Here is a 27,088-nt window from a genome sequence, read left to right as displayed (position 1 = left end):
GGTTGAGAAGTCGTCTCCGACCCATCACGACCCCCATGGACAACATTCCTCCAGGCCTTCCTGTCTTCTACCATCCTCTGGAGTCCATTTAAGCTCACGCCGACTGCTTCAGTGACTCCATCCAGCCACCTCATTCTCTGCCGTCCATTCTTCTTTTGCCCTCCATCTTTCCCAGCATTGGACTCTTCTCCAGTGAGTCCTTCCTTCTCATTAGGTGGCCAAAATATTTGAATTTCATCTTCAGGATCTGGCCTTCTAAAGAGCAGTCAGAGCAGTCTTCTCCAGCACTATAGTTCAAAGGCCTGAATTCTTTGATGCTTTCTTGTGGTCCAACTTTCACAGCCATACATTGCAACTGGGAAAACCATAGCCTTGACTATACGCACTATATGCACATTTCACAAATAACCAGGGAGGTTTAACACTGAGGAACTGGAGATCTGTTGTTGTGACCCATATGAATGCCACCATCTAATTGATTGGAAGTTGACTTCAGTGATCCAATACCCAACCAAAAATCTTAATTCATGGAGGTATCTCCAAAAAATAGATATACTGATACAAATTGCATATTTGATGAATATTTGCACCCATATCTCCAATTACAACAGGGTTGTTTTCTCCCTAATTCGTCATCCTTGATATTTTAATATTTTTCTTCAGTTGGTTGACGTCGATGGGATGTCTCTCCAGTTGTTGCCATGTCAGTATAACCCTACTTTTTTATAACAGCAATGAGGGGTGTTGCTTGTTCTACCTTGCGTAACTTTGCAACCTGTTTTTTTTTTCTCTTTCCCTACGAAGAATGCTTGAAGATGACTTGAAACTCAGCAGCGATGAAGACGATAATGATCAGGTAAGCTTTTTAAGAAACCCCAAACTTCCAAACCTTTGCTTTTCAAATGTAGCTTCCCTAACATCGGTATTTACCACAATTATCCCTTATTAAGATTGTCATTTCTGCCAAAATAGACACACTTAATTTCGCATTTTCCCCTTCATTGTGGGCCTTCTGGAGTTTCTATTATCCAAGAGTCCCTTGGTTCGCTTTGCCCTTCTAAGTGACTTACTTCTCCCACTGGTTAATGTTGTGTTCCTCTTGCAACTCATCCAAGGCATCCTACCTGGGAGCTTTTATGACATCAGTTTTGGATTTCCGATGGCACTTATGGGCAAGCTGTGGTCTCAGAGACAAAGATAGCCAACCTGATTATTTGTGCGTGGCTCCAGGAGCTCCTTGCGACATAACTGTCAAAAGTCAATGGCACCCTTCTGTAGGAAAACTCAGGGTATCTTCAGTTTAGTTTTTTTAGTTTTAGTTTATTTGATTTGTATACCGCCCTACTCCCGAAGGACTCAGGGCGGTGAACAGCCAACAATAAAATACATAAATACACAAAATTTAAAAACCCGATAAAATCAAATTAAATTATTTGGCCCAGACAAATTAAAATACCCCAATAATTTAAAAACAGATTAAAATTTACATATTTAAAAAGATAAATAGAGGCCATCAGCAGAACTGTCCTACATCCCCATTCCCTGCAAATCCAAGAAAAAGCACAAAAAATAGTAGACAATCCCATTTGCATCATTTGCCCTTAATAAACCTCGCTTGGGGTTTATAAAGGGCAAATGGGATGCGGTGGCTCAGTGGCTAAGATGCTGAGCTTGTCGATCGAAAGGTCGGAAGTTCAGCGGTTCGAATCCCTAGCACCGCGTAATGGGGTGAGCTCCCGTGACTTGTCCCAGTTTCTGCCAACCTAGCAGTTTGAAAGCATGTAAAAAAAATGCATGTAGAAAAATAGGGACCACCTTTGATGGGAAGGTAACAGCGTTCCATGCGCCTTTGGCGTTGAGTCACGTCGACCACATGACCACGGAAATGTCTTCGGACAACGCTGGCTCTTCAGCTTTGAAACGGAGATGAGCACCGCCCCCTAGAGTTGGGAACGACTAGCGCATACCTTTACCTTAAACTCACTCACCTTCTCAAATTTCCAGTTTGTGTTCTCCCATGCTGTGAAAAAGTGTCTTTTGACACTTTGGGAGGGGTCAAAATAGACAAGACGGGCAAGTCAAAAGAGCTTTGTAAGGTGAGCATCTCCACTCCTTTCCCAATGTCAATCTCACCTCCATGGGTTACTACCATCCCCCTTCTGATGGTTTGTAGCACCCTTCCAAGGGTTTGCAAAAGCTGATTGATGGGAAATTTCATACTTCGAAACCGAAGAAGCCTTCAGCAGCAATCCGAAGGGATATTTTCACATGTCTTAAGTTCCTGGCGTGTCCCATTTAGTCAGCTTGGAGATCCCTTAGCACCTCTTGCGGACGTTGTGTTGATGTTGTAATCGACGCAGCAGACAGTGAGTTTCTTAGACCCACCATCCATGGCTGAAAAGCAATGCCTTACAACAGGGATGGCGGAGCTTTTTGGCACTGAGTGCCCAAACAGGAACATGCGTGCACATCCATGTGCGCAAGCCAGAGCACTGGAAACTCGAAAACCAACTGGCCAGCACACGCCTGCCTATTTTTGGGCCCGTTTTTTAGGCCATTTTCCAAGCTGTTTTCCAGGACATTTTCAGGACATTTTTTGGCACTCCGGCACCTGCAAAGACCAGCTTCCAATGCGCCAGAAACCAGAAGAATATCTGGCGACAGTGCGTGTGCCCACAGAAATGCCACCTCTGGCACACATGCCATAAGCCATCACGGCCTTACAACATTCTTTGCAGGAATAACTCAAACCCTTTTCTTGCTGGGTTAAGAAGATTATTATTATTATTATTATTGGGTCCCAGTTAAGTGTAGCAGATTCTGGTGTTTTTAGCAATAACGGCTTCCCATTTTTTCCCCCCTCCTTCTCTCCGCTTCTTTGTTCTGCTTTCTGCTTTAAGAAACAGCCCTCTTAACCTTTGAAATGTCTGCCCTTAATTTAAAGCACATTGCTGGCTTTTGGACCACAGGAACTTCAGATACCCCTCAGTTGGTTCGCTTCATTGTTTTCTGCATTTTTGGCAGAACGGAGGGCGGGAGTGCATTTTTTTTTAAAAAAAAAATCTGCCCCTTTTCTCTCTTCCTCTGCTGTGCTTACATGATCGTCTTTTACACATGTGGCCCTCAGATCGTATTTCCATAAAAAACCCTCCTGCAGGTTAGCGATCGACTCGGAATATTTATTTATTTATCGTTGCTCTGTTTGGGTTGGATAATTGCAAACAAACAAAAAACAAAACAAAACAAAAAGAATTATTTAAACGCCGGGAGGCTTTGCATATGGGAGGTTAAATGCTGCTTCTCTTTAAATTCTTAGAGGAGGGAATTTCTGCAGCCAACAGTTTGTGTGTGTGTGTGTGTTTAATTCTGCTTAAAAGTTAGCTCTTTGGCAATTAAGACCATCCTTTTTTGAAAAAAAGAAACCATCTTAAATTTCACCTTTCAATAACAACCTCTCCCCATTCACTCCCTTGTATCTATCGTCTCTCTCTCTCTCTCTCTGTCTTTCTCTCTCTCTCTTTCTCTCTCTCTCTCTCTCCCTCCCTCTCTCTCTCCCTCCCTCCCTCCCTCTCTTTCCCTCTCTCTGTCTGTCTTTCTCTCTGTGTGTCTTTCTCCCTCTCCCTCTCTCTGTCTTTCTTTCTCTCTCTTTCTCTCTCTCCCTCCTTCTCTCTCTCTCTGTCTCTCTCTTTGTGTCTGTCTTTCTCTCTCTCCATCTCTCTCCCTCCCTCTCTCCCTCCCTCTCTCTCCCTCCCTCCCTCTGTCTTTCTCTCTGCGTCTTTCTCTTTCTCCCTCCCTCTCTCCCTCCCTCCCTCCCTCTCTCTCTCTGTCTTTCTCTCTGTGTGTCTTTCTCCCTCTCTCTGTCTCTGTGTGTGTGTCTTTCTTTCTCTCTCTCTTTTTCTCTCCCTCCCTCTCTCTCTCCCTCTCTCTCTGTCTGTCTCTCAGTCTGCATCTGTCTTTCTATCTCTCTGCGTCTTTCTCTCTCTCTCCCTCCCCCTCTCTCTCCCTTCCTCTCTCTCTCCCTCTCTCTCCCTCCCTCCCTCTCTCTCTCTCTCTCTGTCTCTCTCTCTCTCTTAAAAAAAAAACCTGTTTACCTTCCAGACAAGAGAAACACACAACCTATTTATTGTGTTATCAGTAGAAGCGCTGAGAAGCCATTTCTCAGTCCTGACATCAATAGTGAACACACAAGGAGAACAAGGTCAGCTCCTCAAGGCGATTGGGGGGGGGAGATGGGGGACAAATCAGATGGATGAGAGTGAAACCAACTATCAATAAACTTTGATAGAGTATTTGAATGCAAAGCTGTTTACTTGCCACTGAGCTTCATTGGAGGCTTAGGGATAATGATGTCGCTATAAATAGAATAAATTCCTTTTTAAAAGGGGAAGTCCTCTTGCTTTGCTAGCAAGGAGCTGAATCATCTGAAGAAATGTTGATTAGGTCCCAGAAATTCTTTTTTTTTTCTTTTTCTTTTTTTTTTGAGCATGTCGAAGTTCAACCTGGAAATTTTGGGGAAGGGCAAAAGACCACGAACCTTGTGGTTTTCCTGGAAACCAAAATTAGCTTATTTGAGGACCCTGAAGGTTAGATCCCACGTAGACAACAGCTACGTTCAACGCCAACAGGAAAAGACACTGTATTGTTAAGCTCCTGCACCACTCAGGAGCCTGAGTAGCGCAGCAGACTAATGCTACTATTAAAAGGTAGTACTTAGCTTCCAGCTGCCTGCAATTACTGCGAGTTCAATTCTCACCAGGCTCAAGGTTGACTCAGCCTTCCATCCTTTCTAAGGTAGGTAAAATGAGGACCCAGATTGTGGGGGAAATAAGCTGCCTTTTTAAAAATAAATAAATAAATGAAACCAGGAACAAAAACAAAGCTCCCTAGCCCTTCGTAGGAATGTTATAACCAAAGCTTTTTTATGTCGATAACAGCCAGCAAAGCTCTCTCTCTCTCTCTCTCTCTTCATCTCTCACGCAGCAATGTCATTTTTTTTCCCCTTCCCCTCGCCTTTTCTCGCTGGAGAATTCTCCATTGATTGAGAGAAGGAAAGAGAGGCAGGAGGACTGCTCTGAATTCCCCGGAGAAGTTCAATAAAGTAGAGCTTGATCATAAAGGAGAATCTAAGGGCAACTAAGTGAGTGTCAGCTCAGAGCACCAGTGTCTGCTGATAACAGGTTTTAACTCTTGGCTCTCTTTTCTCGTCAAGCAGGAACAGACACACAAACCACAGCTGTCAAATGACAGTCGGGGGGGGAGTCTTCAAAAACACGTTCCCTTGTCCTCTTGGGTTGTTCCCTTGTCCTCTTCAGATGGAGCTTATCTGCTCCTTCTCTTCAAAAAGGTTTCACATTGGAAGAGGTAGTCGCAGGGGTGAAATCCAGCAGGTTCTGACAGGTTCTGGCGAACTGGTAGCGGAAATTTTGAGCAGTTCGGGAAAAACCAGCAAATACCACCTCTGGCTGGCCCCAGAGTGAGGTGGGAATGGGGATTTTGCAATATCCTTCCCCCAGGAGTGGGGTGGGAATGGAGATTTTGCAATATCCTTCCCCCAGGAGTGGGGTGGGATTGAAAGGTTGGCAGTTCAGCGGTTCGAATCCCTAGTGCCGCGTAATGGGGCGAGCTCCCGTGACTTGTCCCAGCTTCTGCCAACCTAGCAGTTCGAAAGCAGGTAAAAACTGCAAGTAGAAAAATAGGAACCACCTTTGGTGGGAAGGTAACAGTGTTCCTTGCGCCTTTGGCGTTGAGTGATGCCGGCCACATGACCACGGAGTTATCCTTGGACAGCGCTGGCTCTTTGGCTTTGAAACGGAGATGAGCACCGCCCCCTAGAGTCGGGAACGACTAGCACATATGTGCGAGGGGAACCTTTACCTTTTCCTTAAAAGAAGATGATGATCTCTTTAAAGAGTGTGTTCATTGCAGAGAATGTTGGCTTTCTCAGGAGAGGACATGCGTTCAGTTTTATTTGTCTTGCTGAGTTTGTGGAGTTGTGTTTTCCGCTGAAGTCACCCCACAGAATTTTTGGGACAATCCTATCACAACAGTGTTTCCCTCGAAGCTGATGTGAGAGAGGAGGAAAGACAGGAACCTATCACCATAAAGATAAAACTGTACGGAAATTACCCAGCAAAGTGGCCCAATTGCCTATCTCAAGCTGCTCCCCATTTTTCAATTACTTTCATTATCTTAATGCACATTTTGAGAGTCGAAATTAGCAGCCGGTGTATGTCACTCTGTTAACGTCCGAAGGGATCACTTCAGGCGGGTGTCTGTCCTTCAGAGTGTTATCTCCCCATTTCACTTTCACTGTTGCTGAATGGGAAACGCTGAGTCTTGCAAAGTATTTTTCATCAAAGATCATATGCCTTCTGATTAGTAACATAGAACGTAGAATCATAGAATTGGAAGGGACCTTAGAGGTCTTCTAGTCCAGCCCTCTGCGGAGGCAGGAAACCCTATACCCGTGATGGTGAACCTTTTTGCCATCGTGTGCCAGGAGGGGGGGCAGGGGAGGTTCACGCGTGCCCACACCCATAATTCTATGCATCCCGCCCTGCGCATGTGCGTGCAACCCCCCTCCCCACCCCCCGCTCCTGGCACGTGATGGCCTGGTAGGCCCGTTTCTCACCTGGCTCCAGATCCTCTTTATGCATCTGGGGAGGGCGAAAACAGCCTTCCCCACCCGCTCGGAGGCCCTCCGGATGCCTGAAATAGGCCATTTCCTAACTCCAGTTTGGACAGGAAGTGACTTTTTTGCTGTCCCCAGCCTCCAGAGCCTCTCTAGGAGAAGGTGGTGGGTGGGGAAGGCTGTTTTCATCCTCCCCAGATGGATCCTCCAGAGAGGATCTGGAAACAGGTGAGGAAAAAAAACGGGCCTTCCCCACTCCCACCCCAAGCCCCAAGGCAGGATACAGCCTGTTTCCCTAGTTCTGGTGGGCTCAGAAGGCCTGAAAAATGAAAAAGGACCTGAGCTGGTGTGCCCACTGATATGACTATGCGTGCCACCTGTGGCACGCATGCCATAGGTTCACCATCACGGCCCTATTCTGTTTCAGACAAATGTTTGTCCAATCTCTTCTTAAAAACTTCCAGTGTTGGAGCACTTACAACTCCTGATGAATTGTTCTCACTGTCAGGAAATTCCTTCTCCTTATTAGCTCTAGGTTGGATCTCTCTTTAGTGATTGTCCAACCGTTACTTCTTGTATTTAGATAAGGTTTATTTTGTTTTATTTATTTTATTTTATTTAAGATTGCTTTAAGGCAGGTCCTATCATTGTTGTAGTTATAATTGTTGGATTCCTTTAAGTTTTTATGATTTTGTGCCACTTCTCCCCTCTCTCTGAATCTATCTATCTATCTATCTATCTATCTATCTGTCTATCTATCTATCTATCTATCTATCTATCTACCTACCTACCTACCTACCTACCTACCTACCTACCTACCTACCTGCTGCGGTGGCGCAGTGGTTAGAGTGCAGTACTGCAGGCTACTTCTGCTAACTGCCAGCAAGCTGCAATTTGGCAGTTCAAATCTCACCAGGCTCAAGGTTGACTCAGCCTTTCATCCTTCTGAGGTGGGTAAAATGAGGACCCAGATTGTTGGGGGCAAGAAGCTAACTCTGTAAACTGCTTAGAGAAGGCTGTAAAGCACTGTGAAGCAGTGTATAAGTTTAAGTGTTATTGCTGTTTCTGTCTGTCTACCTACCTACCTACCTACCTACCTACCTACCTACCTATCTATCTATCTATCTATCTATCTATCTATCTATCTATCTATTATCTATCTATCGATCTTCTATCCATCCCTCACCTATCTGTCTATCTGTCTATCATCTATTTAACTGTCATCATCTATCTTATCTATATAATCTATCTAGTTATCTACTTAATCTAGCTATCATCTAGCCATCTAGCTATCTAGCTATTTATCTGTCTGTCTGTCTGTCTGTCTGTCTGTCTGTCTATCTATCTATCTATCTATCTATCTATCCAAAATCACTTTTTATCTATCTATCTTGTATCTACCTATCATCTATCCATCTCTATCTATCTCTATTTCTATCTATCATCTCTCTGTCTCTATCTCTACCTCTTATTTCTATTTCTAGGAAAGCTGCTTCAAATGAGATCCTTTGGGGATGATGCAAGGCCAAGGACCTCCATCTGGTGGCACAGTCTTAGCAGTGCTAAGGAAGGTCTGCCTCTCCCCCCGCCCCCCGCCCCCCCCCCCCGCGCCTTTCCTGGTTCTCTACAGAGGCAGACTCTTCTCTCCCTCTCAGCCCTCCCTGTAATCTTTGTGGATGCCCTGTGCTCTCTGTTAACAAAGCCAGGAGAAGAATAGAAAACACGGCAGAGGCACGTCACCTCGGCAGAAAATTTGGATTCAGAACATTTTGCAGAAGATGCCATTAAAGACTCTCTCTCTCTCTCTCTCTCTCTCTCTCTCTCTCTCTCTATCTCTCCCTCTCCCACTCACTCTCTCCCTCCCTCTCCTCTCTCTCTCCCTCTCTCTCTCCTCTCTCTCCCTCTCTCCTCTCTCTCCCTCTTCCTCCTCTCCCTCCCTCCTTCTCCTCTCTCCCTCTCTTTCTTTCTCTCCCACTCCCTCTCTCTCTCCTCTCTCCCTCTCTCTCTCCACTCTCTTTCCCTCTCTCTCCTCTCCCTCCACCCTCTCTCCTCTCTCTCCCTCTCTCTTTTTCTCTCCCTCTCTCTCTCCTCTCTCCCTCTCTCTTTCCCTCTCTTTCTCTCCCTCTCCCTCTCCCTCTCCCTCTCTCTCTCCACTCTCTTTCCCTCTCTCTCCTCTCCCTCCTTCTCTTTCTCTCCCCCCTCTCTCTTTCTCTCTCTCTGTATATATGCATGAAAGCATCAACATGGAAATCTCCAGTCGCTTAAACAGTTTGATAGAGTCTCGCCTTTCCGCCATCCGTGCCCCCAGCGGTGTTGCTTAGCAACATTTTAATTCAAGAAGAATGGAAGGAGATGAAAGTCCCTGTAGAGAGAAACAGGAATGAGAAGGCCGTTGACAGATCATCTGAGTTGTTTCTTCTAATATACTGTGAAGATCACCAGGTCTTTTCATGAATGATAAATGGACCGTACACAGATCAATGGATCCCAGCAATAATAATAATATTAATAACGGGGGAGGGGGGTGCTCTTAAAAATCCTTGAACCAGGTTTGATGACTAAAGCAGCATGGAAAGCCCTGGATGGTGCATCATTTAGAAAATTCAGAGCTTGTTTTTTTTTTTTTTTTTTTTTCTCAGAAGGGTTTAAAGAGGAAAAACTGATCTGAACATTTGGCCATCTTGTGCTCTTATTTTAGCTGCTGGCTAATCGAAACAGCTTGGAGGGAAAAAGCTGCCCGGCTCTCTGTCAATGATATTTATAATTTTTTCCCGATCTTGTTTAAGGCCAACAAGTAGTGAAGTTAATATTAATTTCATTGCTGTGGAAATTGCTCTGAGTGAATCGGTTTGGATCAGCGTGTTGCACTTTGCAACACGCTGCATTGTAATTGTAATAGAACAATCAGGGAAATGCAATTTACATCCAATTCTCCTTGACTTATTCATATAAATCATACACAAACGCACACGCACACATTTATTTATTTATTTATTAGTTCGATTTATATGCCGCCCTTCTCCGGAGACTTACAATGCATTAAGCAATAGCCTTCATACTTTTGTATATACCTGCTTAGTAGGGCTTTTGGGGGGGCCCTAAGTGGTGTTCTATTTTATACAAAGTCAGCTTATTGCCTCCACAATCTGGGTTCTCATTTTACCTACCTCGGAAGGATGGAAGGCTGAATCAACCTTGAGTCTGGTGAGAATTGAACTTGCAGTAATTGCAGGCAGCTGGCAGCTAAGTGCTACTTTAATAGTAGGTTAGTCTGCTGCGCCACCAAGGCTCTTCTATATATCTGTACTTTATATTTATGTGTGTGTGTGTATTATATATACCTACCTACCAAACTTCCTCTTATCTCTCTCTCTCTATCATCTCTCTATCCAACATACACATACATACATATATACATATACATGTACACCTACCATGTTTTCCCAAAAATAAGACCCTGTCTTATATGTTTTGGCACCCCAAAATAAGTGCTTGGCCTTATTTTGGGAGGTCTTATTATTTTGGGGCACGTGGAGCAAGACGGGACTCCTCTTGCCATCTTACCTGATTTCCAGCTCTGTCTCCCTAACCCTAAGCAGACGAAATGGCGGGGACCAGCTGTGCATGCGCTTAAATATTTAGGGAGAGGGGCTTATTTTCAAGGGAGGGTTTATTTTCGGGAAAACACAGTATATACACATGTACATATGATATGTACATTATGTACATGTACATCTTTATGCATGTGTGTATATATGTGTGTGTGTGTGGATAGATAGATGAGAGGTGTTTATGTGTGTGAGAGAGAGAGTGAGAGAGAGACGAGAAAGATAGGTAGGTAAGAAGAAAGGGAGGGAGGGAGGGAGGAAGGAAGGAAGGAAGATTACCTAGAGAGACAGACAGAGAAGGAAGGAAGGAAGGAAGGAAGGAAGGAAGGAAGGAAGGAAGGAAGGAAGGAAGGAAGGAAGGAAGGAAGGAAGATTACCTAGAGAGACAGGCAGAGAAGGAAGGAAGGAAGGAAGGAAGGAAGGAAGGAAGGAAGGAAGATTACCTAGAGAGACAGACAGAGAAGGAAGGAAAGAAAGAAGGAAGGAAGGTTACCTAGAGAGACAGACAGAGAAGGAAGGAAGGAAGGAAGGAAGGAAGGAAGGAAGGAAGGAAGGAAGGAAGGAAGGAAGGAAGGAAGGAAGGATACCTAGAGAGACAGACAGGGAAGGAAGGAAGGAAGGAAGGAAGGAAGGAAGGAAGGAAGGAAGGAAGGAAGGAAGGAAGGAAGGAAGATTGCCTAGAGAGACAGACAGACAGAAAGATAAGCACAGCTCAATGCAATAGATAAACTGTTTCTTCTCCCGCCTTGAATTCTGTTTAATTTATGGCTAGATCCATCATTGGGATGATTTTCTGTTCTCTGAAATAGATGGTCTTCTTTACCAAGAGTAATTTGCATTACCCCTTTCCAAAAGGTTCCTCTTGGCTATGGTTTGCTAACTGTTCTCTCACTTTCCTTCTTTCTTTTTCTTCTTGTTTTTTTTTTTTTAATTCATAGACCGCAGAGAAGACAAAGCCTCGAAACATTCCTGCAAAGTAAGTGTTTTTTGTTGTTTTTTAAAACTCATTGAAAAAGGAAGAGCAGGGTGGAAATTTATTGAATTTCGGGAAAAAGAGAGCCAATCAAAATCCCACAGCCAGTGACAGTTGACCTGATAAGTATGTGAGGCTATTCTGTGGTTGTTTGCAATAAAAAGAATGACCATCCTGGTAAAAACACAGTCAACAAGAATAACCTTAGTTTATCAGTCTCTCGTGGATGGCATGCCCCAATCTTTGCATAAAATAATACGTGGCACCTATGAATATCAACCTTATTAGATATTAGATTATTAGATATCTGTGAATAGCTGTTGAAGAAGAAGAATAAACATGCACATCTGCTTACCATGTTTTCCCGAAAATAAGACCCTGTCTTATATTTTTTGAACCCCGAAATAAGCACTTGGCCTTATTTTTGAGGAGGTCTTATTATTTTGGGGTGCGTGGAGCAAGATGGGGCTCCTCTTGCCACCTTACCTGATTTCCAGCTCTGCTGTGAAATATTTTCGGGGGGAGGCTTATTTTAGCGCATGCGCTCAAAAGCCCGATTGGGCTTATTATTAGGGGAGGCCTTATTTTCGGGGAAACAGGGAAGGCAGCTAGGAAGGACTCAATAGGTAGACAGAAGGGCCAAATCCAGTATGAACATCTGGTTAACTACGACTGAACCGATAATAATGTTTTTAGGGAGTCCTAAAAAAGAGCTACCAGGGATGCGGTGGCTCAGTGGGTATGACACTGAGCTTGTCGATCGAAAGGTCGGCAGTTCGGCGGTTCGAATCCCTACTGCAGCGTAATGGGGTGAGCTCCTATTCCTTGTCCCAGCTTCTGCCAACCTAGCAGTTCGAAAGCATGTAAAAAATGCAAGTAGAAAAATAGGGACCATCTTTGGTGGGAAGGTAACAGCATTCCGTGCGCCTTTGGTGTTGAGTCATGCTGGCCACATGACCACAGAGACGTCTTCAGACAGCGCTGGCTCCTCGGCTTTGAAACGGAGATTTGAAACGGCTTTGAAACGCAGGGTCGAGCTGAGGATTTTGTGCAGTATCTGTATGACAAAATCGCTCAGATTCGGGAAGGGCTGGCCTCTGACTGGGTATGTCCAGACGGGATGACTGAGGCAGGTCTTGAGAGTGTTATCTGGGGGGAGTTTGATCCTGTGGCTCCCGAGGACATGGACAGGGTCCTGGGACGGCTGAACGCGACCACATGTTTATTGGACCCGTGTCCCTCCTGGTTGGTACTGGCTTCCCGGGAGGTGACACGAGGCTGGCTCCAGAAGATTGTTAACGCTTCTTTGAGTGAGGGGGTCCTGCCGGCCGCTTTGAAAGAAGCGGTGGTGAGGCCCCTCCTCAAGAAGCCTTCTCTGGATCCGGCTGTTTTGGCTAACTATCGTCCAGTCTCCAACCTTCGCTTCATTGCGAAGGTTGTTGAGAGTGTGGTGGCGCAACAGCTTCCCCGGTACCTGGATGAAGCTGTCTATCTAGACCCGCTCCAGTCCGGCTTCCGGCCTGGGCACAGCACGGAAACGGCATTGGTCGCATTGGTGGATGATCTCTGGAGGGCCCGGGATAGGGGTTGCTCCTCTATCCTGGTCCTGTTAGACCTCTCAGCGGCTTTTGATACCATCGACCATGGTATCATGTTGCACCGGTTGGCGGGGTTGGGGGTGGGAGGCACCGTTTTGCGGTGGTTCTCCTCCTACCTCTCTGACCGGTCGCAATCTGTGTTGACAGGGGGGCAGCGGTCGACCCCGAGGCACCTTGCTTGTGGGGTGCCACAAGGGTCGGTCCTCTCGCCCCTTCTGTTCAACATTTATGTAAAGCCGCTGGGTGAGATCATCCGTGGCTTCGGGGTGGAGTTCCATCAGTACGCTGATGACACCCAGCTGTACATCTCCACCCCAGGCCACCCCAATGATGCCCTTAAAGTGATGTCCCAGTGCCTGGAGGCCGTGCGGGCCTGGATGGGGAGAAACAGGCTCCAACTCAACCCCTCCAAGACCGAGTGGCTGTGGCTTCCGGCGTCCCGATATAGCCAGCTGACGCCATCGCTGGCTATTGGAGGCGAATCACTCGCCCCCACGGAGAGGGCTCGTAACTTGGGCGTCCTCCTGGACGCACGGCTGTCGTTAGAAGATCATTTGGCGGCCGTGGCCAGGGGGGCTTTTTATCAGGTTCGCCTGATACGCCAGTTGCGCCCCTTTCTAGATCGGGACTCCCTACGCACAGTCACTCAGGCACTCGTCACTTCCCGCCTGGACTACTGCAATGCTCTCTACATGGGGCTCCCCCTGGGGTGCACCCGGAGGCTCCAGCTGGTCCAGAATGCGGCCGCGCGGGGGATTTTGGGGGCGACGAGGCGCTCCCACGTGACACCTCTCCTGCGCGAGCTGCACTGGCTTCCGGTGGTCTTCCGGGTGCGCTTCAAGGTGTTGGTGACCACCTTTAAAGCGCTCCATGGCTTAGGGCCGGGGTACTTACGAGACCGCCTTCTGCCACCAATAGCCTCCCACCGGCCAGTACGCTCCCACAGAGTGGGCCTCCTCAGGGTGCCGTCCGCCAGACAATGTCGGCTGGCGACCCCCAGGGGGAGAGCCTTCTCTGTGGCGGCGCCCGCCCTCTGGAACAACCTCCCCCCAGAGCTACGTACAATAACAGACCTCCGGATTTTTCGTCGGGCCCTGAAAACCCATTTATTCCAACTAGCTGGGCTGGCTTGAGTCAAATTTTAAATGGATTTTAAATTGGAATGTTTTAATTACGGCCAAAATTATTTAATTATTTTAAATAGTTTTTAGACTTTGTATGTTTGTATGTATGTCTTGTTTTTACTTTGGCTGTTCACCGCCCTGAGTCCTACATTGGAGAAGGGCGGTATAGAAATTTAAACAAATAAAATAAAAATAAATAAAAGATGAGCACTGCCCCCTAGAGTCAGGAACGACTAGCACATATGTGCAAAGGGAACCTTTACCTTTTTAAAAAAAGAACTAACTAACATTCCTTGCTTTGCTGTAGTTCTAAAATTTGGCAGAGGTGATTGATTGATTTGTTGATTTGTTGATTCGTTGATTCATTGATTGATTTAGTGATTCATTGATTGATTGATTGATTGATGATGTGCCATCGAGTTGGTGTTGACTCTTCATGATTGCACAAGTAGATTTTCTCCAGGACAATTTGTCTCCAACAAGTTCTTCCTATCGCCATGGTAATTGAGTTAAATCCATGTTGATGTTGGTCATCCTCTTCTTTTCTGTTTTCCCAACTTCTCTGGAGAGTTCAGTGTGACAATTTGACCCTTGTCATTTGTGTCTCAAATGATATTCCTGGAAGTTGGGCCCAGACCTCCATGAAGGTTGTCCTAGCTTCAATACTTGTGGAATAGGATAAGGATAAGGATAAGGATAGGAATAGGAATTGTAAGAGTGGAGTGGAGTGGAGTGGAGTGGACTGGAGTGGAGTGGAGTGGAGTGGAGTGGAGTGGAGTGGAGTGGAGTAGAGTAGAGTAGAGTAGAGTAGAGTAGAGTAGAGTAGAGTAGAGTAGAGTAGAGTAGAATTATAAAGAAAAGAATGGAATGGAATGGAATGGAATGGAATGGAATGGAATGGAATGGAATGGAATGGAATGGAATAGAATAGAATAGAATAGAATAGAATAGAATAGAATAGAATAGAATAGAATAGAATAGAATAGAATAGAACAGAACAGAACAGAACAGAACAGAACAGAACAGAACAGAATTTATTGGCCAAGTGTGATTGGACATACAAGGAATTTGTCTCCGGTGCATAAGCTCTCAATGTACATACAAACAACAAAGTAATATAATCATAACATACCATTAAGAAAAGGTAGTAGAAAAGTTGAGAAGGATAATAATAATAATTTAAGTTGGAAAAGCTCCATTGGAAATCTTGACTTCCTGCTTCCCAACTACCCCCACCCCCACCCTCTCCCCACCCGGTGCCAACGAAGTTTGCATTCTGTGAACTGAATCTCAGCAACTCAAAGATTTCTCTATTCCTGCCTGAAACTGTTGTGCTTTTCCCAAAACTTTTTTTTTTTTTGTATTGTAAAGCAAACAATCCACAGAGGGAAGCTATGCTAGGGTGGGTTTGGTGATTGGTGGGGTTTTTTTTTTCCCCTTTGTTTTTGAAAAGACTGACATTTCTATTATTTCCCCAACACGACCAGAGATTCCCCTTGAATATTAATGTGTCTCTGCTTCCACTCGGCACCATTTAGTCACTTCCGATGCCACCGTGAGTGACGGATGTTCATATTCCTCTTAACATATGGGACTGATCACATACATTTTTAAAAGGGAGCTCTCTTATGAAGACGTATGGGATGGGATGCGTCTTGCCACTACGAATGGCTGTTGGCTAAAAGCAGCACAGTCACAACTGGAGCTGATCTTAACTGCGGTTGACATCTGTTACAAGATGGGGACGGGCAGGAAAGATGAAACGAAGCTTCTCCGTTGTCCATACTGTAAAACACACACACACACACACACACACACACACACCACTGGTGGGTTTCAAATTTTTTTACTACCGGTTCTGTGGGTGTGGCTTGGTGGGCGTGGCAGGGGAAGGTTACTGCAAAATCCCCGTTTCCTCCCAATCAGCTGGGACACGGGAGGCAGAGAAGAGATGGGGGTGGGGCCAGTCAGAATTTTTACTACCGTTTCTCCGAACTACTCAAAATTTCCGCTACCGGTTCTCCAGAACTGGTCAGAACCTGCTGAAACCCACCTCTGACACACACACACACACACACACACACATATTCCTTGCTCTTACACTTTTTGCTGACTCGGTGGCTTTCAGCTGAAGTCCCGTTTTGTGTGTTGTGAAGGCCTCGTTTGTCCCCCCCCAGAAACTTGTGGCTTTTCAACCTGAAAGAAGGTTGAAAGAAGAGCTTGCCAGTTGAACTGATGTCAAAACGTGAAGGGGTTAATTTTCCCACCTGTCTGCGCACCTTCGTCTGAAATCGGGATGCTGCTCGCGTTTTGTATCCTATTCAAAATTTTGGGGGAAATCGGGAATCCCTTTTTTTATTTTCCAGTCGTGGAAACCTTGCTTGGGATTAGCAAGAGTAGATAAAAAGCATTGATAATGTTGTTTAGTTTGGGTCATGAAATTGCAAGAAAATAATCCAGCTCAGAAAGCATCAAAGACCCTACAATTGTCATCATCCCCCACCTCCTCCTCCTCCTCCCCCTCCTCCCCCTCCTCCCTTCTAGCACTGATGATGTTACATAGTTTGGGTAATGAAACATCTGGAAGGAAACAACCAAGCTCCGAGAGCACCAAAGACCCCCTCAACGTCTCCGTTGCTTTGCTGATTGGTTGACTGGGCATTATGTTTGTTTTCTGAATTGCGGTCCAGTTGGAGACCTTTCCTAACTCTTAAGAGAAGCTCAACAAAAGAATTAAGAGGCCTAGGAAAGTGGTGGGATCCTCAACCCTGGAAGAGTTCACACAGAAGATAGACCGCCATCTGTCAAGGAGGCTTTAGTTGGCATTCCTGTGTTGAACAGAAGGTTGGCCTCTGTTGCTTGAATTTCTCCTCCCCAACACTAGGAGTTAATGTTTTCAGGGTTTTACTGTGTATTTCAATGATTGTTGGCAGAACATTCTCATACCATAAGCTTCCCAGCAGCATGCTAGAAATGGAAGACTATTTTCTGATAGCTGGAGTTTCGGACCTTGTGATGAGACAATCCTCAGTGTGAGGAAAAATTTATGCAAATCTTTACATAACTACTACTACTACTAATACTTCTTCTTCTTCTTCTTCTTCTTCTTCTTCTTCTTCTTCTTCTTCTTCTTCTTCTTCTTCTTCTTCTTCTTCTTCTTCTTCTTCTTCTCCTCCTCCTCCTCCTCCTCCTCCTCCCCTCCTCCCTCTTCCCCTTTCTCTCCTCCCTCTTCCCCTTCCTCTCCTTCTCCTTCTCCTTCTCCTTGTTCTATATATAAATGTCTCAACATTAGATCCATAAATTAACTACTTTGCTGATTCTTCTATCTCTAATCATACCAGATATAGATAGATGATAAATGGACAGATGGATGGATGGATAGATGGTAGGTAGGTAGGTAGGTAGGTAGGTGATAGATAGATAGATAGATAGATAGATAGATAGATAGATAGATAGATAGATAGATAGATAGATAGATGGATAGATATAGATAGCGATAGATAGATAGATAGATAGATAGATAGATAGATAGATAGATAGATAGATAGATAGATAGATTGATAGAAGACTGACAGAGAGAGAAATGATATTGACAGGTATTTCTTAGCTGACGGATTTTCTTCTATTATACAGTTCTGTTAAAAAAAAAATTTTTTTTTAAATGTAACTGCCTTGCAATTATACATATTATAGCTCTAGATGCTGGTATAATTAAGGAGAGAATTGCAAAATTACCCGAAGGGGCAGAACAGACACAGGCAAATTTGATTGTGTCTAGATTTCATTTTCTTTTTAGTTTCTCCACAGTCACAAAAGTACATTTCCCTTGGCATAATATCGCCAGGCTAGCTAAGGCAATTGAAGTTTGTTGGGGGCGGGGGAGTAGGTGGAGCTATTTGGGAAACCAGAAAACTTAGAAAGAGTTAAGGAAGAAAATGGATGCCTTTGCAGAGGATTAAAAAAGAAAGCAAACTGGGAGAAGAATCTGTCCAATTCTTTGCAAGTTGCTGGGAAGTAATGGGCAATGTTACGACCCCCACTTTATCCCTTAAAGTCACATGAGCCATCCCAGAGCATGTATTGATCTTATCTACACGAGGGGAGCTCTTTTGTAAGAGGCTGAAAAGAGATAACCTGGACTTAAAGAACATGTCTGCGTTAGCCAAAAGCAGGATAAAATTGGCGAGAACAAGAAATAAAACTAGGGGAGGCCCTAGGAAACATTAGCAAAGGAAATTAAAGGGGACGTTGACTACGATTTCATAAAACAAACATATATCTTTTGCACTATTCTGGTTACATCCTTCTGAAGAGGCATCAGGTTTGTTAGGGCTCCCTTGGGAGAGAGAGAAAAAAAAACCATAGAGATTGAAGACCATCTTCCTTTCCATACCAATATTAAACAACTTTGGTGATTTTAATTTTATTCATATATGGAGCTGGGGAGATAGATTAGATTAGATAGATAGATAGATAGATAGATAGATAGATAGATAGATAGATAGATGGACGATAGATAGATAGATAGATAGATAGATAGATAGATAGATATAGATACAGTGATAGAGCAATAGATGAGAGATGAGAGAAGATGATAGATAGATAGATAGATAGATAGATAGATAGATAGATAGATAGATGATAGATAGACAAAGATACAGCAATAGAGCAATAGAGCATCTATAGAAGATAGATAGATAGATAGATAGATAGATAGATAGATAGATAGATAGATAGATAGAGGTAGCAATAGATACACCGATAGAGCAATAGTAGATAGATAGATAGATAGATAGATAGATAGATAGATAGATAGATAGATAGAGGTAGCAATAGATACACCGATAGAGCAATAGTAGATAGATAGATAGATAGATAGATAGATAGATAGATAGATAGATAGATATACATCGATAGAGCAATAGTAGATAGATAGATAGATAGATAGATAGATAGATAGATAGATAGATAGATAGATAGATAGATAGATAGATAGACAGACAGACAGACAGACAGACAAAGATACAGCAATAGAGCATCTATAGATGATAGATAGATGATTGATAAGGAGGGAGAGATAGAATACAGATAAATAAATAGTGATAGATAGATAGATAGATAGATAGATAGATAGATAGATAGAGAGAGAGAGAGAGAGAGAGAGCAATACATAGAGTGTGAGAGAGAGATACATAAAGAGAGAGAGAGAGAGGTAGAGAGAGAGAGAGAGAGAGATTGATAGAGAGATGATCGAGAGATGGGGAGATAGAGAAAGACAGGGGGTAGAGATAGAGATATACAGAGATGAGATTCAATACTTATGCATGCACATGGCATACATGTAGATGTTCTCTCATTTGCCTCCTCCCTCCTTGCTTGCTTCTTTCCACTCTTGGGGTCAATTAATGTGAAAGAAAGAGAAGAAGTTGCTAAATGTTTCAGCAAGGTTAATTTTCCTTCATGCAGCATTTCCAGCGGCTGAATTGCCTCTTATCCTCCCGCCAGGATTGCTCCTATTCTAGCAATAATTGAAGCTGATTTTATTGGAAAATCACCTCTGGATGAGAATATACTCTGGAGGAAACCCTGTATGGGTACAGATAGGCTGCTTGGTGCCAGGGCCGTGTTAGGCTGGCCAGCCCAGCTTCAGCTCCCAATCTGTCTGTGCATTCATGCAACAAATTCATTAGCTACCATTCTGGCTTGGTAGAAGAGCGTATTTGGAATATTTTGCTTTCAAATTGTTTTTATAGCCTCCCCACAATTTGTCAGATGGATAAAATAAAAAAGAAAATGTGCCATTGCCTTTAGTAACCTGACAATAGAGGTACCCGTCCCCATGTATGCAGAGTCTGGTGAGTGAGGATATGATAGGAAAGGAGGAAGAATGAAAGGAAAGGAGGAAGAAAGAGAGAGGGAGGGAAGAGGGGAGGGGAGGGGAGGAGAGAGAAAGGATGAGATGAGAAAGGAGAGGAGAGGAGAGAGGATGGGATGAGAAGGGAGAGGAGAGGGAGAGGATGGGATGAGAAGGGAGAGGAGAGGAGAGGAGAGGAGAGGAGAGGAGAGGAGAGGAGAGGAGAGGAGAGGAGAGGAGAGGAGAGGAGAGAGGATGGGATGAGAAGGGAGAGGAGAGAGGATAGGATGAGAAGGGAGAGGAGAGGAGAGGATGGAATGAGAAGGGAGAGGAGAGGAGAGGAAAGGAGAGGAGAGGAGAAGAGGGAGAGGAGAGGAGAGGAGAGGAGAGGAGAGGAGAGGAGAGGAGAGGAGAGGAGAGGAGAGGAGAGGAGAGGAGAGGAGAGGGAGGAGAGAGGATGGGATGAGAAGGGAGAGGAGAGGATGGGATGAGAAGGGAGAGGAGAGGAGAGGAGAGGAGAGGAGAGAGGATGGGATGAGAAGGGAGAGGAGAGGAGAGGAGAGGAGAGGAGAGGAGAGGAGAGGAGAGGAGAGGAGAGAGGATGGGATGAGAAGGGAGAAGAAAGGAAAGGAATGGAAAGGAAAGGAGAAAGGAAAGAAAGGAAAGGAAAGGAGGTAGCTAATGATCTTTGCAACACTAATTCGTTTTCCTAGGAAAATTCTCAGTTGCAGGTCTGACTCTCCTGTTAAGAGAAAATGAGGCAGTAAAATGCTTCGTGTAACAGGTTCCGAGAGATAGCCATTGACAACATTCCTGTAAATTATGCAACCTGTTGGTAGTCCTTAGCCAGGGCCTCTCTTCAAGTACAACAGAAGAGAACCAGAGTTTGATTCACATAGAGCAGCTAGGTATAGCCATTGTAATGTACCACAGGATTCTTTGTAAGAATCCTGGGGACTTTGTAGGACATTGAAACAGCAGCAACACTCATGGAATGTACGTCAGTAAAAATATTGGCCTGTCAAAGTAGTGGTGGTAAATTCCAGGAAGACATCTCTAGTAAATTGGACACTCATGTGGGAGAAAGAACAGGCTGAGCTGGAAGGCGGGGTTAAATACATCATCAGTCTAGAGTCCTTGCGTTACCATAAGAGACCCATCAAGCTCCCCTTGAATTCCATTGAACTTTTCAAGCATTAATTTAGCACTTGGCTTTTAGTTGAACTAGATTCTGGTGTATAGGTAGCAACAATAAACTCTTCTATGCTTTGAACTCAATGACTGCTACTGGACATTTGCTCCTGACAACTCAGCAGCTTCCCACAAATCCTACACCCTCTCCAATTTTATCTGGGAGGAAATCTCACCAGGGGGATAATTGGTTGGGTTGAATGAGCCCCATCTTAAACAACATCAACAAAAGCAGGTGTGTCTTCACGACCTGTCCCTGGCTAAGGTCTGAGATCAGGGACAACCTAGAGACAACCAACCATGTCCTCAAGAACAGGACATTTTCTGCCTTTGAATTTTGCAGTAGGGTCTCATTCTTCTGATAATTGGATGAATTTTCCAGTGAAGGGGTCATCTTTATTTGAAAGAATGTTGTTGTTAGTTGTGAAGTCGTGTCTGACCCATCGTGACTCCATGGACAATGATTCTAGGCCTTCCTGTCCTCTACCATGCTCTGGAGTCCATTTAAGCTCATACCAACTGCTTCAGTGACTCCATCCAGCCACCTCATTCTCTGCCGTCCCCTTCTTCTTTTGCCCTCAATTGTTCCCAGCATTAGGCTCTTCTCCAGTGAGACCTTCCTTCTCATTTGGTGGCCAAAGTATTTGAGTTTCCTCTTCAGGATCTGGCCTTCTAAAAAGCAGTCAGGGTTGATCTTCCTCTAGGACTGACCGGTTGGATCGCCTTGCAGTCCAAGGGACTCGCAGGAGTCTTCTCCAGCACCAGAGTTCAAAGGCCTCAATTTTTTGGCGCTCAACCTTTCTTATGGTCCAGCTTTCACAGCCAGACATTGCAACTGGGAAAACCATCGCCTTGACTATATGCCAACGTTTGTTGGCAGGGTGATGTCTGCTTTTTAGTATGCTCTCTAGATTTGCCATAGCTTTCCTCCCCAGGAGCAAGCGTCTTTTAATTTCTTGGCTGCAGTCCCCATCTGCGGTGATCTTGGAGCCCAGGGGAAGCCTAGGGAAAGCCTAGAGATGACCAACGATGCCCTCAAGAACAGGACATTTTCTGCCTTTGAATTTTGCAAATTCTTTAATTGGATGAATTTTCCAGTGAAAGGATCATCCTTATTTGAAAGAATAAGGAGGCACATATTATTCTTCCTTGGCAGACTGAGCCAGCTTCAATAATATTCTGATTTCTTTTTAACAATGAAAATATAAAATATCTTCTCAGGTCTTAGTGATCCACATAATTCTCCAAGCTCAGGAAAAGAATGCTAGCAATCTTGTTCTCAGGGGCTCCCAAATGCTGTTTGGGTTTTTTTTTCCACCAACTATGGCAGGTGGTGCTGTTTTCTGTGTTGGCCTCCCCTCTTACACATTTAATGTTTTGGCACTTGGTTACAATTTTATGATTTTCTTTCTTTCTTTTTTTTTTTTAATGCAGCTCTCTCAATTATACAGCCATCGTAAGTTTTGCCAACACGGAGCCCGGATCGATTTGTGTTCATTAGAGCACAAAATTAAAATTTCATTGCAGGAACTATAAACAAGTTGGCTGAAGGAAGTCAAAATACTTTCTTTTTTTTTTTTTTCCAAAATAAAAATCTTGGATTAGCTGTAGTTGGCAAGTTCTCACTTTTGCTCTCTGTCGCTGCTTTTTAAATATCCCAATGAGCTTTCTTTCTTTTTTACAAAAATTCCTTAATATTTGGATGGGTTGTTGGCCTAGGGGCAGGAGACTCCGTGTTAATCCCATGAACTTCCTTTCAATAAGGGATACAAGCAGTGCTGAAATTCAGCCGGTTCTGTACGGCTTGGGCGAACCGGTAGCGCCAGCGGTGGGAGGCTCCGCCCACTCACCTGGACGTCATCACATCCCATTTTTGACCCTCTTCCCATGCGCAAAAGGCTCTGTGCATGCATGGAGGAGGCGTGCATGCTCACATTTGCAAACCTGTAGTGAAGATAAGTGAATTTCACTCCTGGATACAAGTAAAATGATTTGGGTCCCAAACAGCTTCTCAGATGGCGATCCCAGGAGTAAGGAGCTGAGAAGCCACCCAAAGTTGAAATCATTGAGGGTAGGTGAGAGATAAAGAGAAGGACTCATGTGGGTCATTTTTCTCTTGGTGGCCTTCAACTTCACGAAGATCTCAGAAATGGTATAGAGTTGGACTAGAAGACCTCCAACTCTGTTATTCAGGTTATAAATCAAGACTGGGCCATCTGGGACTTATCAATAGCTACTGGATTTTATGGACCGGAAGAAGTAGAACAATCAATCATAAGAAACCTTAAGATGCCCAATTCAGCAGATTATTAAGGACTGCTCCTTCCCCATTTTTGATGGAATGGAATGGAATGGAATGGAATGGAATGGAATGGAATGGAATGGAATGGAATAGAATAGAATAGAATAGAATAGAATAGAATAGAATAGAATAGAATAGAATAGAATAGAATAGAAATTGGAATAAGAATGGAATGGAATGGAATGGAATAGAATAGAATAGAATAGAATAGAATAGAATAGAATAGAATAGAATAGAATAGAATAGAATAGAATAGAATAGAATAGAATAGAATAGAATAGAATAGAATAGAATAGAGACTGGAATAAGAATGGAACGGAATGGAACGGAACGGAACGGAACGGAACAAACAGAACAGAACAGAACAGAACAGAACAGAACAGAACAGAACAGAATAGAAGGGACCTTGGAGGTCTTCTAGTTTAACCCTCTGCTTAGGCAGGAAACCCTACACCCCTTCAGACAAATGGTTATCCAACATCTTCTTAGAAACTTCCAGTGTTGGAGCATTTACAACTTCTGGTGGCAAGTTGTCCCACTGATGAATGGTTCTCACTGTCAGAAAATTCCTCCTTAGTTCTAGGCTGCTTCTCTCCTTGATTAGTTTCCACCCATTGCTTTTTCTCCTACCCTCAGGGGCTTTGGAAAATAGCTTGACTCCTAGGTTGGCCGTAAGTCAACCCAACCTGGTCTGTCTCTCATCCAATTAGAAGTTCTACCAGTTAAGCTCCAACCATAAATAATTTGATGGCTAAGAAAGATTGTCCCAACCATAACAGGCATCCTTCTGACCCAGAAGAACACCAATATATATCAGACGCAGGATTTTGGATCTTATAGTTATTCAAGGCTGCAAATATTGGTACTATGGGGTTTTTTTCTTCCTAAATATGAGGGTTTTTAAAATATATATATATATATATATTCCATTGCATCTTAGCTACGTTATTCTGAATGGTTGAAAGAAGCCAAATCTGACTGCTTACGTTCAAGATTTGCGCTGTGAGCACTTTTGCAAACATTTGCTACTTCAGCTCTCTTCCAAGCCTGTAATTTAAACATCAGCTGGCATAAATTAACAAGATGAAAAATTTAAATATGCACCTAAAGTGACTCTCGAAGGAAAATAAGCAGATGAATGCACGCTGCGATAAATGACTGGAATGGATAAAATATCAACATGTGTGATGTCTCCACACAGGTTACGTATAAAAGAGCGAGGAAGGTGTGACTTTAAAGCTTTTAAGATCGATATAGACTTCTGCACTTCCCCAAAAAAAAAAAAACCCCTCACAATTATTTGGGGAGGTGTGGGAGGATAATTTGGAAGGCTTTTAAGCTGGACATAGAAAATTGGGATATCCATGCAGATTTCCACCGTCAAATGAGAGGGCTGCCCAAGTCAGAATAACAGACTTGGAAGGGACCTTGGAGGTCTTCTAGTCCAATCCCCTGCTTAGGCAGGAAACCCTACACCATTTCAGACAAATGGTTGTCCAATCTCTTCTTAAAAACCTCCAGTCTTGGTGAATTCACAACTTTTGGAGGCAAGTTGTTCCACTGATTGATTGTTCTCACTGTCAGGAAATTTCTCCTTCGTTCTAAGTTGCTTCTCTCCTTGATGAGTTTCCACCCATTGCTTCTTCTCCTGCCCTCAGGGGCTTTGGAAAGTAGCTTGACTCCCTTCTTCTTTGGGGCAGCCCCTCAAATATTGGAAAACTCGTGTCACCCAGCAGTGGATTTCCAATATTCTTACCACCAGTTTGCCACACTCATGCTTACTTCACATACATGCGCGCCTTCTGTGCATATGCCCGGCCTTTCACGCATGTGCTTTGCTCTCATGCATGCCTTCCACATATGCGCCTGGCCTTGCAAACATTCCTAAATAGGACGGCATAGAGCCAGGGCCAGTGGGCTGAACCGGTACGAACCGGTACGAACCGGCTGAATACCACCTCCGATGTCACCCCTAGTCCTTCGATGTCAGCCAGTCCTTTGTAAGGTGGAAATCTAACAAATGTGAACTGAAGGAAAAGAGGCATTTATTTATTCTGAAGGAGGGTGTCCATTAATCTGTTGCAAAAAGACAGAGAGAAAGAAAAGGGGAGAGAGAGAGAGAGAGAACGAGAGAGAGAGAGAAAGAGAGGAGGAGACAGAGAAAGAAAGAGAGAGAGAGAAAGAGAGGGAGAGAGAGAAAGAGAACGAGAGAGGGAAAGAGAGAGAAAGAGAAAGAGAGAGGGGTGAGAGAGAAAGAGAGAGAGAAAGAGAGGGGAGAGAGAGAAAGGGAGAGAGAGAGAAAGAGAGAGAAAGAAAGAGACAGAGTGAACGAGAGAGAGAGAACGAGAGAGAGAGAAAGAGAGGGGGAAAGAGAGAGAAAGAAAGAGACAGAGGGAAAGAGAGAGAGAAAGTGAGAGAGAGAGAAAGAGAGGGAGAGAGAGGGAGAGAGAAAGATAGGGAGAGAGGGAGAGAAAAAGAGAGGGAGAGAGAGGGAGAGAGAGAAAGAGAGGGAGAAAGAGAGAGAGAGAAAGAGAGGGAGAGAGAGGGAAAGAGAGGGAGAGAGAGGGAGAGAGAGAAAGAGAGGGAGAGAAAGAGAGGGGGAGAGAGAAGGAGAGGGAGAAAGAGAGAGAGAGAAAGAGGGAAAGAGGGAAAGAAAGAGAGGGAAAGAGAGAAAGAAAGAGAGAGAAAAAAGAGAGAAAGACACAGAGAGAGAAAGAGAGAGAGAGAAAGAGAGGGAAAGTGGGAAAGAAAGAGAGGGAAAGAGAGAGAGAAAGAGAGGGAAAGAGAGAAAGAAAGAGAGAGAGAAAGAGAGGGAGAGACAGAGAGAGAGGGAGAGAGAGGGAGAGAGAGAAAGAGAGGGAGAGAGAGAAAGAGAGGGAGAGAGAGAGAAAGAGAGGGAGAGAAAGAGAGGGAGAGAGAGAGAGAGTAAAATATGCAATTAGAAGCAAGCGAACTGTGGTTTTCAGTTTTGGCAGGGAATTGCAGGCGCAGATGGTCAGACAGTTTCTAAAGACTTTTCCAGGCTTTTGATATGGATACCATTTTTTAAAAAATGCAGCTTTATTGTGTGTCTTAAGTTTAACCAGAATAGCCACAGGCAGGAAAGCAAAGTTTTATACAGTTGGAATGTCCCTATTTCCAAATATTGCATTCATCTAAACCGAGCATTAAGGATTAATTTTCTTCAACAAGAAAACATCGGTTGTGTTAACCCAGACAACTAATCTGGTAAAATCTTTATTAGGCTCTTAAGCTATTGTCTTTTATATTGACATCTTTTTTTGCAGAGAATAACCTGAAAAAAAAACAACATATGGGGTTATGTATTCTAAACTGCATGTGCCGTGAAAGAATGAGGCAGGTAAAATATAAAGTTGGAAATAATAAAATAACAGATTTAGAGAGTTGGAAGGGACCTTGGAGGTCTTCTAGTCCAACCCACTGCTCGAGCAAGAAACCTAATGCCCTTTTAGACAAATGTCTGTCCATTTGTCTCTTCTTAAAAACCTCCAGTGATGGAGCATCTACAACTTCTGGAGGCAAGTAGTTCCACTGGTTAACTGTTCTCACTGTCAGGATATTCCTCCTTAGTTCTAGGTTGCTTCTCTCCTTGATGAGTTTCCACCCGTTGCTTCTTGTTCTATTCTCAGGTGCTTTGGAGAATAGCTTGACTCCCTCTTCTTTGGGGCAGCCCCTGAGATATTGGAACACTGCTATCATGTCTCCCCTAGTCCTTCTCTTCACTAGACTAGCCATGCCCAAATCCCACAAGATGACAGGTTAAAGGTAAAGGTTCCCCTCGCACAT

At 44.1% G+C, this 27,088-nt stretch overlaps 1 protein-coding gene across 1 annotated transcript in view; it reads left to right on the top strand.

Moving 5' to 3' along the window:
• AFF2 (ALF transcription elongation factor 2) overlaps positions 1–27,088 on the top strand; it is a 287,858-nt gene that overhangs the window by 212,678 nt on the left and 48,092 nt on the right. Inside the window, exons 8-9 of the mRNA XM_034438607.3 lie at positions 805–856; positions 11,178–11,215. Of these exons, the coding sequence (XP_034294498.2) occupies positions 805–856; positions 11,178–11,215 (90 nt within the window). The remainder of the gene's footprint in view (positions 1–804; positions 857–11,177; positions 11,216–27,088) is intronic.

Source organism: Pantherophis guttatus, chromosome 12 (genome assembly GCF_059756535.1).
Source record: "Pantherophis guttatus breed Tessera chromosome 12, ASM5975653v1, whole genome shotgun sequence".
Classification (NCBI taxonomy): domain Eukaryota; kingdom Metazoa; phylum Chordata; class Lepidosauria; order Squamata; family Colubridae; genus Pantherophis; species Pantherophis guttatus.
Note: the sequence above shows the minus strand (reverse complement) of the source record. Positions and strands in the feature narration are given on the sequence as shown.